The 15,028-nt window shown below is 33.2% G+C and overlaps 1 protein-coding gene across 6 annotated transcripts in view; it reads right to left on the reverse strand.

The window, feature by feature from the left end:
- Positions 1–15,028, reverse strand: part of LOC117172735 (zinc finger protein ztf-16) — a 202,389-nt gene that overhangs the window by 38,822 nt on the left and 148,539 nt on the right. For all 6 annotated transcript variants that reach the window (XM_033360911.1, XM_033360907.1, XM_033360909.1 and 3 more), the window contains one exon: positions 5,662–5,930. In XM_033360911.1, coding sequence (XP_033216802.1) covers positions 5,662–5,930 — 269 coding nt within the window. The remainder of the gene's footprint in view (positions 1–5,661; positions 5,931–15,028) is intronic.

Here is a 15,028-nt window from a genome sequence, read left to right on the forward strand (position 1 = left end):
AGTAGCTGGACCCTACTTTTTCATTGCAAATTCGGATTCAGCGTCGAAAAATACATAAGAATATATAGGTCTGGTCAATTGCACAGACACTTTTGTTTTTTTGTGGGCCTGTGTTATCAATGTGGACCGTGGTTATCATGATGCCCTATCGCTTCTTGAAAATCTTGGTATTAACTACAAAATACCACCTCCGTTAGTTCGTGGACAAAAGAAATTTGATATAGAAGAAGCAAATGACTCAAGATTGATCAATAAGACAAGGTGGATCGTAGAGGCACGGAATGGCTACATAAAATATGTATCGTCCTTGCATACAGATGGCTGAAGCGATCGTAGATTTAGCCCAAATAATGTTACGAGAATCACGTGAACCCAACGTCGTCCAGGCTAGAGTTAGAATTGAAAACCTGCATACCAGGAATGCCAGATGGATTCATCTTAATGAACACCAAGTACCTCATTTTCCTAGGTTGGATATGAATTATCTGAAGGAACTGACGGCATGAATCTATCAGCTGAATCTAGCAGGAGCTTACATCCAAGATAAGTTTGACAGGGAGCGAATGGAGGATTTGGAGTTGGACGAACTTGTCGATGAACTGGGTTTAATCAGAGTGCGAGTGTATTCTCGTTTCAGACGCTCAACGAAATATAAGATCTGAACATCCTACGTAGAAGATAACTTAGTTCAAGCAGCCGATAATCAAGAGCTACAGCTAGATGAAGCACAAACCATATAGCGTAGTGCCAAACAGTCTTCAAAGGTCAGTGGAACTCCTCTCGCGTCCATGAAAAGTGACATTTGGTCCCTCCTATCTCGAAACCTGGCGTTTTCTGGACTCAGTGTCTTGCGGGGTCCTTTCGAAGTTTTTTACGAACAGTTCAAATTTTCTACGAACAGTTCCTGAAAATTTCAGACTTAAATATAAAAAGGAACATTTTTATTTGGGCTATTTAATTGATATTAATTTATAAATTCGCAAATATGCCAAGTGTAGGCTAAACTACATACCAGTTCCCGGACTTGTTGGGCGATCTCATAAGTGATCTGAGAATCTTTTCAAAATCAGTCGTAATATTTTTGTAATTATTCACACAGAAAAAAAGAGATGAGCCATTTTAGAATGTTCTCATCGAATTCGTCAATTTTTTGCTCGAATTTCGGAGATTATTTACGAAAATACATTAATGTCCGACAAATTTTTCTCATATCCTAAACCAATCTACTAGTACGTGACTTTCTTAGGGACAGATTTTTCTCGTGTAGTTGGGTCCATACCTTATCGACGTTTACGCCAAGCGTTCAAGGAACCTGCATAATCTATAACTTGAAAACTGGGAGCTTCACAACGGATTTATGCAAAATCTCAATGAAATCTGACCAAAGTTTGTAATTTTTTTACTAACCGTAGGCATCACCTTTTAAAAAATTCACAAAACACAAATATTTGGTTGAAAACACACGAAAAGGCAGTAAAAATACTTGCAAAAACTCAAACACGTCCGCTCTCTGTCAGACCATTACGTATTTCCCACCTGATGTACGGAAACCGCCTCGATTGAGTTTCGAGTAAAATTTAGTGATCACGGTTATCAATTCCTAGAAGACTTTCAGTAGAATTTTATTTTAAACACCAGACGCGAAACCTTATGCACGAGAACCTTTTAGGTGTAATTTAGAATCAATTTTGGTGATCCTGGACATCAGTTTCTAAAAGACTTCCCATTGTATTTTATTTTCAACGCCAGATGCGACATCTAATGCACGAGAACCTTCTAGACTATCTACAATACTATGATAGTATAACGAGGCTAGAGTCCAACGAGTTAGAACTATCTAGAAAGTTATTTGTCTTAATCCTTTAAAAATAAAACTAATTTTATATTACTATTCACTATCAAACATTGTATCTAAAAAAATTCGACACAATTGTTAAATAATAGTATGTTATATTACAAGGGATAAAACACAGCGACTGTAACGAGTGTGATGTTTGCTGTCCGAGTAAAGCGAGGGCTGCATTGACACGAGTTGCGATCGTTATGTTACATTCCTAATAATGCATATTATTTTGCATAGCATCGAGCATCAAGTTGACAGATTGTATGACAGATTTTGGACATATTGGATCATAAATGATCATAATTACCGAAAATTCTCTGAAATTTTTTAATACAGCGTATTTACGTTAATGAACAATTTCCTAGGAATATCACAAAGGACCCCGCACAAAAAAAATTGAAAAAGGTCTCGGTGGATATCTTTCGGTTTTCATGCACATTACATCCAACTATCTGGGCCCAGCTTAAGTACCGTAGAAGAAATAGATAGCAGTTTTAAGATTATGCTACTTAAAACTGAATTTGATTAAACTTCATATAGTGCGTAAGTAAATATTCGGGCTAATGAATCCGGTCTTGACAAACTCCTAGTCAAGCAAACACCGTGGAATGTGTGAACACCCTTTCATTAACTCAGAAGTAGTAATAGTTTTTGGATTACGCTTCTACAAAGTGAACTAAACTAAACGTTACCTAATGCGTAGTACTTATTTAGCCGCATGAACCAGGTTTTATCAACCACGTCGCAAAAACTAAATTAGGAGAAGGGTATCTGCGGCTATTTTAATTTAATTTATATCTACACAATCACGGATCGTACGTCAAAATGCGTTCATTTGTTTACTAGAAAAAAAAAACCATTCGAAATTGCATTTTTTGTGTATGTAATTACTTATTATTTGGCGGCGATGGGGAACAAACCCGATATAGTACAGCTTCGGATGTAAAAGCTTTTGTTTTTTCACGCCTGACTGACCACCGCACATCCCGCGGACCCGGCGAAGCACCTGTTACACCTACCTGCGGTTTGGCGTAAGTTCTCGGAACGACTATAGTGGGGCATCCTATCTACGAGTTTTACTATATTTGTATCTTAAAAATCAGTTCATGAAAAAAATGGAAAAAATACTTCAAATATTGTCTAATAACTATGCGTAGACGGCAGCGGCTTCCCCCACTTGGCTATCATAGACTGCCTCAAGCAGTAATCCATAATCAGTCAATAAATTGAAAACAGATGGAGTTATTTCATTTGTATATAAGCAAAGAACAAACCGTCTTTTTAAAGCCATTTTCATGCAATTTAATTATGCTCCATTATTGTAAAAATAATTGCATATTAAAACACAAATAATTTCTGACGATTTGTATTTTTTTTTTCAAGTAAACGAATGGAAAAATCTTAACGTATGACCCGTAATTTTGTAGATATTTGTGAAGCCTAGATTTTCAAACTTTTTCCTTTCAGACAAACTGGTTCGTTGTAATGAACAAAAAAACTATTACAGCTATCATCAACGAATATTTACATACACTATCAATCTAGGATTTGGACTAAAACATATAGGGTTTTATTCTACATGCTAAAACTATAAGGTGATAAGTAAAATGTCAGATATCAATTAATGCATAATTTTTCATAGGATGTCTGGACTAAAAAAGCTTGGCTGAGATTCTGGCGAAAAGATCCACGCGACACGATAGTACAACTCGATTAAGTACAGTGATGATATATAATACCATTTTTTTTTGCAAAATTATCATTGTATTACGGTCCCGTGAATGGCACATAACATTTATATATCGTAACATGGTTACATGCATTTTACAAAACATACGTATGTCACAGAGTTACATTGCAGACTGTGACATTTTGCATCACAGGTGAATTGCCTGTGACGTACCATTTATGTAACATGTTACAGTCCGTTATTTAACAGTTACATAACTATTATACAACAATGTTTCCTGAGATACGAACCCCAGTAAACGTGCTACATTAAAATACCCCTCAGCGAGTGTTACATAACATCCGAATGACATAACACTTTTATAACATGGTTCCAGAGCAAACTGAAAATTTGCATCACAGGTGGGTCACCTTTGACTCACCAGTTATGTAACATTTAACAACCGGTTTTATAGCAGTTACGTAACTAGTATATAATTATGTTTGATAAGTTCATGTGTTCTATTTCGACCTCGGAGAAGAAGTAAAATCCTAAAGATCAATTTTGTTGATTATTAAAATAATACATTTATTTTCATAACTCCTGCCATGAGTTGACTTGCAATATTCCTTAAAAATCAGAGTTTAATTTTTGTCTTTTTCATGTGATAATTCAATCCCCACAAGACCAAATTACCTCAACTAAGGCTCATTTGACGCATAATTTAATAAGCTTTACAGCGGATTTAAAAACTATTTTTATCTATATTATGAATTATAAATCACGATCAAGGCTAACTTTAAATAGGTCACATGGTTTTATTGTAAACATTTTCTTGGAGAATACATGGGGGTTTCAGTAGGGAAAATTCCTGTAGAATATAAACCAAAAAGTGATGAATTTTTCCCAAGATTTTCCTATGGTTAAAATTGCAGGTATATATGTAGGCAAAATTTCCCAAAATTTGAGGAATATTAATAAAAAAACAAGTGCAGGTAGACCGTAGCTATGAAAGAGCCTCGCTCAGAAGAAATCGTCATGTTGATCACGCTAGCTTCAGCTCCAGGTAATTATGCTCTACTATGTGTCGACTGCTGTCTTAAGCACTCGACGCGTCATTACTGTTGCCAAAGAGGTGGCACGTCGCGCCCTAGCGGATTTTCTCCCAAACTGCCAGCACAGAATCGGAAGATTACAATGAAGGCTGTAGTAAAATCTAAACTATACCGTACTGCATAGTATACTACTCTATACTTATTAATCAAAAACTTTTTTTCTTTCCAATTTTCACTACTTGAAGGATTAGACTTTATCTCCACGTGTCAAAACTTACAGGTCAATTTAGAAATGAGCATCTATACGAATTTAGAGTCTTCTGACTTCGTGCGGGCACCTTTTGCTACTATTTAAAAAATAAGATTACGTCTTTTTGTACATTTTGATTATTTTTATAAAAAGTTTGTTTTTCATACAAAATTATCAGCTTAATATTTATTCATTAAATATCTTTGAGGTGACTATAACATTAATAAATCTTTTCTTCAAAACAAATATGTAAAATTATTAAAAACATTGTGCTATTTTATCGAATATTTTAGGGCATAATATCTTCCTGAACATACGTTAATACTTCAAATTTTTTGTAGAAAATTTAACTAATCTACGTGGAAAATCAAACATTACTATTGGAACGATTCCCTAAATTTAGTAGGAATCAATCAATCACCCAAATTGTAGTGAATATTTCAAAAGTTTCGTATAAATTACCCTAAGTTGAGGAAAATTTCCCCAAAAATTGTAGGTATTATATAATTTCCTGAATTTTAGGGATTTTTTCCCAATTTTTGTAGTACATACTAAGGACTTTTAGGAAGATTTTCCCGCATCTTGGCGAAAATTATTTTCCCTACGAAAATGTAGATTTTCCCCCACTAAAAGTGTGGAAAATTCTTGCAATTTTCTACAATGTAGTGAACGGATACTATTCGTCTGTAGTTTATTTATCTAAGAAAATAAGGTCCTAATTTTCAACAGCTTAGAGATTCGGCTGTAGAGATATAACAAATGTAAAATCGCCTTTATATAATATACATGTTATATCGGTTGATGCAATATAATCAACAAATTTAAATCACTTACATATACTAACCTATTAAAAAAATGTAGTCTCAGGCATTTCATGGTGGAAGCTCTGTAGTGACATAAAGGGCAGGATTTAACCATGTCATGTTGACCAACATGTTCGTTTTGAAAATGAGCTCTCATTGCAATTTGTCTTTGAAAGCCTCTATTACAGATAGGACAGTGATAAGGCAAAGTTTTCGAATGTGTCGTAAAATGCTCAGCAAGATGATCCTTACGAAAAAATCTTTTCTGACATATTCGACACTCATAAGGCTTCACACCAGTATGTCTCATCTGCAACATATTTAAGAAAAGTGATTTTGTTCTTTAGAGCCTTGTTAGTGAACAGTTCATTTGTTTACACTATCTTGAATTTATTAATACCAGATTCTGCGTCTAATATAAAGTTGAATATGAAGTGATTAGATACAGAATGATAAAGGCGAGCGTAAATTACGATTTCAACCAAAAACAGAGCTAAAGGAGAGTCCACAATAGGATTTGAGAAACCGACGTAGCATTGAATTGACATTGAGTAGCTTGGACGTGATGCGCGTGCATGTATTTTCAACTGTTTATTTTTATGATTTTACGATTCATGGAAATAAACAGTTGAAAATACATGCGCGCGCATCACGTCCAAGCTACTGCAATGTCAAGTCTACGTCAAGTCAATGCTACGTCGGTTTCTCAAATCCTATCGTGGAATCTCTTTAAGAGAGATCCCTAGGATCCGGATTCGAATGCTGCCGTACAAACTAAAAATATATTCAGGACTTATTTCCTTTGGATTTCCGATCAGAGTCCGAGTTAATTCACAAGTCTAAAGCATACATAAGGGTAAGCGATTTTTTTGTTTATAAATTCGCTCCGCACTCGGTCACTTTTACAAGGAAAAAAGTCACAAAGTTCTTTAGGTTCTTTTTCATGTGTATGCTGATGATGTATTGCATGCATTGTACAAGTTTTAGGACACGCAAAGTGCTTTGCGTCTATTTTTTGTTCTATTTTTTAACCTTATCAACTTTCGTACTTTATAAACAATTGTTTTGTAATAAATAATAATGAATCATTTTTATTAACACAGTTAGAAGCAGCTTTCTCATTTATATTCAACAATATCAATCACCATTAAAAGATAATATTTGGATGTTGAATTATTATTGGACTGCCATATAATTACCATAAAAGATTTAACACAAAATATATATCAAACAAACTGTCTCCCATGTAACAAATGCTGACACTTAAGTGAAACACACTCCTCCTAAAAATGACGTTTCATATAATTTTGAGTATGTAATAACAAATATATTATTATGTACCTGCAAACGTTCCTTGTCGTCTTATTTATTTTTCTTGAATTTTCAAATCGGCTTATTTCGACATTTAGTCTCGAACCATTTCGTGTGCAAGTGTGTTGTTAAAATATGACGCTAAAGTTTACAAATGCAATGTCGAAAGATGAAAAAATTTGGTTAATCAGAGAAACTGTTGATTTTTTATGACGTAAAGTTTGTTTCAGGTGTTCCTCTTCTATTATGAATACTGCAGTAAAAATAGTGAATCTTATAGCATTTTGCTCTACATGTAATAAACTTTTGTAAAATTGATCGTTTGACTTTTCTGAAGGATGAACATGTATCACAAGTAGGTAAACTTAGTTTACAGATATATGGAAAGTTCTTTATTTCTGTATATAATACCACGCAAGATATTTTACAATCACATTATCGATTATACTTTTCTTGATATCGATTTATATGTTATGCGCGCCGCACCTCCCCTATATAGGTATAGATATCTAGTAGTTGGTGTCGATAGTGCGATTTACTCGAAATTTCAGTCTGAGGCTATTTAAAATGTGTATGTCTATATGAGGGCCCTCTTAGCTGGTTCTTGTTTATTAGATATTCATGTATTTATGAGTCCGGGTCAAAATGATCATTTTGGAATCTATAAGCACTATATTCTTGCCACAGAAAAAACCTGATGTGACTATATTTTATGTTCGAAGAAAAATGAAAACAAGTGCGCTTACGTCACTCATCAGCTCTTATGCGTTTATTTCAAAGACCTAACTTCAAAAATGCCTCATCAGATCTTATCTAGCCTAAAGGGTTCGTCTTGCGCTCGAAATAACGGGAATTTATTCAGGTTATGCCTCTAATTAATGCGCAAAGTGCTTCAACCCAGCAAACTATGCGGGAAAATATTTAATTTCTAAAAGCGACGGAATTGATGCGTATGTATCCTTAGAGATACTTTATTTAGAACATCGACCCAGCACAGCGTACAATAGAGGCGTGTACATGCAATTGCTACTCTTATGATTGCAACATTTGCCTTCAGCTCTTCAACTCATGCTTCGAGCCTCCGACTCGTACTGCAAGTCTCACTAGTCGGAAATCGCCTATTATTTTGCGCACCTGTATCACAGATAGCTATTACTGAAATTTTGCTTAAGTATTGAAGTTTGTATAAAGTTATTATAAGTGCAGATACATAACTTCTCTATGACAGAGAGTTTCACTAATATAAGATTACGACCGAATTAATAAAAATTTTGATTTTATTTTCAATATTCAGCAGTCATAGCGTACATGGTATTAAAAAAATTTTTTTTTTCCTTAATAATTGAAAATGTGAAAAAGTGCTTGTGTGCTCTACAAATACTAGGCTATCTTTTAGTTACCATTAAGAATTAGGCTAACCTTATTTTGTATGAAATTTAGGAAACGCGTAGAAGTGTTAAAAGAAATAAGAATCTTTTAAAATTTCTTATTTTAAAAATTATAGGAGCCTAAATTACATTACAAACTACAATACAAAATACTGGATTTTTGAATTCCTAGAAAATGTTTCGAAAAATAATAGGTTATGGATTCCGCCTGAAAACGTAGCTTAATGAAATTAGCCTAATTCTTATTCGTAGGGGAAAGATAGCCTAATATTCGTAGAACCCATCGATATAAAAATTAAAATCGACTTAGGTGTTTTTTACAGAAAGTAACATTAATATACCATTAATATACCAGGATTGCTCTAAACGTTCAGAGAAGGAGAAAAAGAGAGTTGAAAGATGTGCACAGAGAGGGAACTGAAAGAGGAAGTTTTACAGCACGCAGGGATGCGGAGGGCAGTTCTACAGCATTCAATGATGCGCAGTAGATTTCTACAGTATATCGAAGTAAGCAGTACAGTTATGTAGCACATGGTACTTAAAGGCAAAGGTACCGTTCTGAAAACACAACCAACTTCTCCTAATTTCCATCCTATACCCTTGCATTACCTCACTGGCATCATAAACAGCACACGGTGAGAAGTGTGTCACTCCCGTCCGTTTCGCCAAGTTCACTCTCTACAGTGGGCAGGCCTATTATCGCTTCCCGAATTATGATTAAGTGACACATTTTCTGTGGCGTCATACCTAATACGTATAGCAAGGTCGTTTTTATATCAACTATGATGAAGCACTAGTGCGAGAGACACACCTAATAATTGGCGCATAGGAGAATCTATTTCACACCCATGGATTTGACTGGTATGAATACCTTTTTACTGTATTAGTAAGAAAACTTCATTTTTTTTCTCTATTATTTAAATCAATTTTATGAAAAAATTCTTGTCATTTCTTCTTCGCCATCTCGATTTTTTTATTAGCTACAAACTGGCTTTACAAAAATACGTACTTCAAACAAATAAGCGTCCAGGTACATATTGACACAAAAAAGCTTAATAATTAGTATTTTAATTGTTAAACATACACATTATTTTCAATATACCTAAAAAATAAATTTATGTGACTTATTTTATTACCTACTGGTAAAGCGGAAGAAACAGAAACCATTCTTGATACTAAGCATCGATTGTTTCTACACTGTTAGAAATGTCTGTTGTAAATTTAAATGAAAAGTACATGACGCCAGTTACAGTGACAAGTGTACCTTAAAGTTACAATACGTTGGTATTAAAATTTAAGAATCTTTCATTAAAATTTGAAAATCGAGTATTGACATTTCAATGCGAGTATTGAAACTTAAGTACAGAATATTTGATCTTACTAATATTTTGTATTGAAATTTTCATGAAATGATTTGAAATCTCATTAAAAATATTGAAACTTAAGTACAGAATATTGAACCATAATAAAATGTTGTACTGAAATTTTAATCAAAGTATAAGAATTTCAACGAAAGCACCAAAATTTTGTAGTAAAATTTTCATTAAAATTTTAAAATTTTCAATGAAAGTATTGAAACCTAAGTACAGAATACCTAATCTTAATTAAATTTTGAGTTGAGATTTTATTAAAAGTATTAAAATTTCAATAAAAGTATTGAAACTTGAGTATAGAATACCTCATCTTACTAAAATTTTGCATTGAAATATTAATGTAAGTATTGAAACTGAATAAACGAGAAGAACTGATAAGAATCTTGTCTCATAACTGCGACATCCCCCTTTCTGTACTTATTACCCTTAACAGTAACGGCAAAATATTTATCTAAGAAATTTAAATTTTTGTCAGTTATAGCTTTCAGCAGTGCTTCTGGATAAATGTTAGGAAAAAAGATACTTTTTCCTTCAACTTCAACTATCATTCTCATATTGGAACCTGATCGAAATAAACTTTGATAAAGTTCATGTTTTTCACTCATGGATTTTGTTACATTAATAAAGTTTCTCGCAAATCGAACTATTGTTTTAAAATATGTATGCTTACTTTCAAATCGCAGTGTGCAAACTTTCATTAATGGGTCAAATTCAAGAATAAGATAAGGACAGTGTGATAACTAATGATGTCGATGACGTAATTTTTTTTGAAATGATGAAATTCTTCAAGAAAGGCACTCATCTGTGATTACTTGTAAATACGGCTAATAAGAACAATTTATGCTTGGTGCGCAAATGATAACAACTATTTCAATTAACGACAAAATTCAACCTCACACTGGATCATCTAAGTCCTTTATTTTATCTCCAATAATAAGAGGCAACATATTAAGAAGTGTTCGAATTTGCCAAGCACCCCCAGTAATTTTTTCAGAAAATGCTGGGACTTTTACTGGTTTATCTCGTACAACTTCAGTGGAATAAGGAAAACTTTGAACCTTATAATTTAAATCAGAATAAGTAAACCATCTTTTCTCTGCCAAAAACTTAAAGTATAGGGCAAGATCATAAGCTACAACACCTTCCATTAGTAGTCAATTCATCTCGATTAATTAAACAATATCGACGAAAATATTTAGAAACGCTAACATTTTCATTATATCCCCCCAAGCTGTGAATACCTAGATTATCACCAGCAATAAACAACAAGCCACCGAGTCTAAATTTATTAGGAGCAACCTCTACTCCGATTCGTTCAATTACTTTCAAATCCTCAACTATTCGTCCATAAACCTTTTTATGATCAAATACTTTTTCTTTACAAGGAGCAACCAATTGGATCGAATTAATTTTGAGCTCTTTTGTAAGTGGCAAGTTTCCTACACACAAATAAACTACCGAAATCTTATGTTTTGTTTTAGCAGCTCCTAAGGAATTAACAGTTTCAAAATTATCTTGATATAGATATATTATAAAAGCCTCAGGGTGCAGTTGAAAAAATTTATTTTGCTTATAAGCTAAACCATCTGTAAAATCTTGAATCACGCCCGATTCACTTTGTTCAAATTTATCAAAATGCTCTTGTAAAGACTTATCTTTATATAAACCTTTTAAAGTTTCTGCATTCGGAACATAATAAAAAAATTCTTCTTTGTCGTTAATTTTGCCTAAAGTTACTTGTTCTGGTTCATTGTAAGTATTTTGGATTTTAAAATCAATTTTCCGTTTATAATTAGTGTTCAGTTTCTCATGGCTTTTCATAAAAGGGTCCGTCGCAATCAGTAATTCTGTTATCAACTTAATATTTTCAGGTGAAAAAGACTGATTTAAATGAAATTGACCCAAGTTTTTTTATAAATATCTAATCCTAGTTCGTGAATGTTTATCATTTCCTGAACTAGATACTGAATAGTGCTTACAGGCATTAAAAAGTCACTTTCCAACTTTGAGAACAAAAATGATAAATTGGACAAAAATAAAGCATTCAAATGGACCTCACATTCATTTTGATCACACTTTTCTTTCTCGTTCAACTCATCAGAAACATCAGGGTTAACTACATGCTCTAAGTCTAATACTCTTAATGTTCGATTGTCTGTGTTTCTTTCAGACTTTGATTCATGCTTATTCAGTACTTCATCACTGTCATAAAATTGTCTATGATATCTAGATAAATGAAATGTGAATGAACCAATTTTTTTATATGCTTTATTACAGTTTGTGTGAGCACATTTAACTTTAATGTTTTCTTGAATGTGTACTTTCAAATGCTTTAAAAAATCTTTATAATTTTCTATTTACTGTTTGCACACGTTTATTTCGCAAATATAAGTAGAATTAGGATTACTACGGATTACTATTTCCTAACATGAAAATATGCACATGAATTTCGCAGGGTTGAATTGTAAAATCGACTGTGTGATTATCATATGAGCTTCTGAGTCTTATCACTGACTGATTTACTACTTATTATACTTATTATACATTCTTTAAACTCAAATTGACTTGAAAATATACCTATCTTTTTACCTGTCTATTTCACGAATTTTATTATTATAATTGGTAAAATAAATTTTTCATTGCAACAAACTGATTACTAATACAGTGAAGTTAAATCTTTGAAAAAATCGAACCATAGTCACGTTGGATATCAAATTAACCAGTAATGGACAAAAAAGTATAATATGTAATCATATGTCAACTTTAAAAATTTATTAAAGAACGATAATTAGAATTTGTGCGTCGGAGTTGCTGAAGAACGCTCCTGCGAGCTGTCCTCTATGCTAGCGCAATCCAGGAGTAAACGATGTTGTTTTTAACTCTGTCGGACGAGCTTATTACATTTTAAACACAACGTTTCAGAAATACAATTGTTACATCATCAGGGAAATCAGTTATATCAATTACACTCCAAAAAGGTGTAAAAATAATAAACTTATTGAAATTGTAAAAAGATAGAATAACCTTAATAAATAGAACACTTACGAATTAGTAACGAAAATCAGCGAACATCTTATGGATTGTGTCTATTTGGTTTAAAATCAAGTGATAAGATTAAATACTGATTAAAATTTTTAACTTTTAATCAAGATTTAATCTCTTTTTCTAGAGAATAATTCAGATACGGCAATTTAAAATAGGAAACTTCGCATTTTATTAACTTCATCACCATTATAACTTGATTTTAAACTAAAGATGTTTACTGACTTTCGTTACTAATTCGTAAGTGTTTTATTTACTAAGATTATTTCATCTTTTTACGATTTGAATAAGCTTTCTTTTGCACCTTTTAAAAATGTAAATGATATAATTGGTTCCCCTGATGAAGGAAACGGAGTTTGCGAAACGTTGGGTTCACAATTTAATGAACTCGTCCGAGAGAGTGGAAAACAACATCATTTACTCATTTTATTCACGAAAAAATAAATTGAATTATTCTAAAAAAAAATGAAAATATATAGTAGTTTTGAATAAAAAACATTAAAAATGAAACAAAAAATACTCCAAAACGTTAAAAAAGATTCATTTTAGGAATGCTTGGATCAAATATATTTTAAGTGAAAAAGATTGATCTATTTGAATTTTTAACTAAAAATCAGAAAATTTTAAGATCTTACATTGAACATAAAAATAAAAAGTACACCAGCAATATTGCTATAATGTTATTTAACATTTTAATTTAAAACTACAATATTGTGAAATTTTTAATTCAGAATCTCCAAAAATTAATATAAAAATTAATCAAAGAAAAAACTTTAGTTTAAAGCATACAAAGATGAAACTGTTTTAGAATTACTCATTCAAAACTATATTCTTATATTAAAATTATACACCTTTTAAAGGCGATAAATATATTATAGTAAGTATAAACATCAATCATTCTAAATCCTTTGAAAATTATATACTTTTTATTTGGAAACTTTCAAAATTACAAAATGCGCGAATTACGTATTATGATATGCTAATATTTATATAGTTTGCATCTTTATTCGATTTACCTTGTATATAAAGACGATCCTGGATGACACATCTCACTACTCACAATTTATCAAACTCGCACTTTCGTATATTCAATGTTTCGTTGGCTTGATGTGCGCTCTGTGATGGTCTTGGCCTTTAATATCTTAGACTTTAATATCCTTACCTGGATTCATGAAAATTCTTTACTCGTTCTGTACATAACTTCAGCAGTTATTATCATGTTTAATATTATTTCTAAAATTCATGAAATAGGAGAACTATCGACGTCTTTGTTAATTAAAATTAGGAAGTAAAAATAAATATATTTAAAAGAAAATTTCCCCTTTGCAGTACTAATTTCGATTTTGCTGCGTGCTTTCGAAAAACTGCCGCTCGCACTTTATTACTGGAACGTAGTTGAAAATATAGATAACTTTTTATCAATAAATTATTATTTGTTCTTTTCACAAAAATTTTTAGGACTAAATGATTATTTATTCTTATATATATATATATATATATTTATTCGGTACGGTTTTGATTCCTCTAGAATCAAACCGAAGGACCTATGACAAAGTCACGGAACGCGTCCTCGGGTTGCGGATAGAGGGTCTCTGTACCAAGGGTTTCTGCTGAATATGGTTAAAAAAATAAATAGGTAGTCGCGCACAATTGTCCAGGGGTGGTACCGAAGAAATTAACCCACAAGCGGAGGTGTGAAAACCGTGCCGAAAACTGAATGGCACTTGGGTGAGGTGTCTAGAACGGTGACTCTGGGATACCAGGCTACCTCTCAGAGAACGCAGCCTTATCCTTGCATGCGGGGCTCTACAAGGATGGACGAACCCCTTTCCATAGCTTCTCGTGGGAACAACAATGACAACACCAAACATAGTTGTAGTAAGTGCGGTTTAAAACAACAGAACGCGCAGGGCTCCCGACAATGGGTCGGCCAACAATGCCCACCAATCTAGAGCTGGGGGAGCCAATGCAAATGGATTCAATGCGATGGATCGGCGGGATCTCGCAACCTTTGGGTGGACAGAGCGACTGAATCACGACTTGCTAGAGAGCTACGATGCGAGTGTGGCCCCTGAACGAGGTTACATGGCATGGCTGCATGCTCTGTGGTGCGAGAAACATCCGGAGCTATCGCACTTTTCGCAGCAACGTCTGCGAAACCATGCTGAAGTACTCCGTAAGAGGCGCTATGGAAGCGGAACGCCTACTCTACCGCAGCTAGAACAAGCCGGCAACAGAGAAAGAGAGGCGACACTAAGACCAACCGCGGGCAGGCATCCAATAGATGAAGAGCG

Source organism: Belonocnema kinseyi, chromosome 5, assembly GCF_010883055.1.
Source record: "Belonocnema kinseyi isolate 2016_QV_RU_SX_M_011 chromosome 5, B_treatae_v1, whole genome shotgun sequence".
Lineage (NCBI taxonomy): Eukaryota > Metazoa > Arthropoda > Insecta > Hymenoptera > Cynipidae > Belonocnema > Belonocnema kinseyi.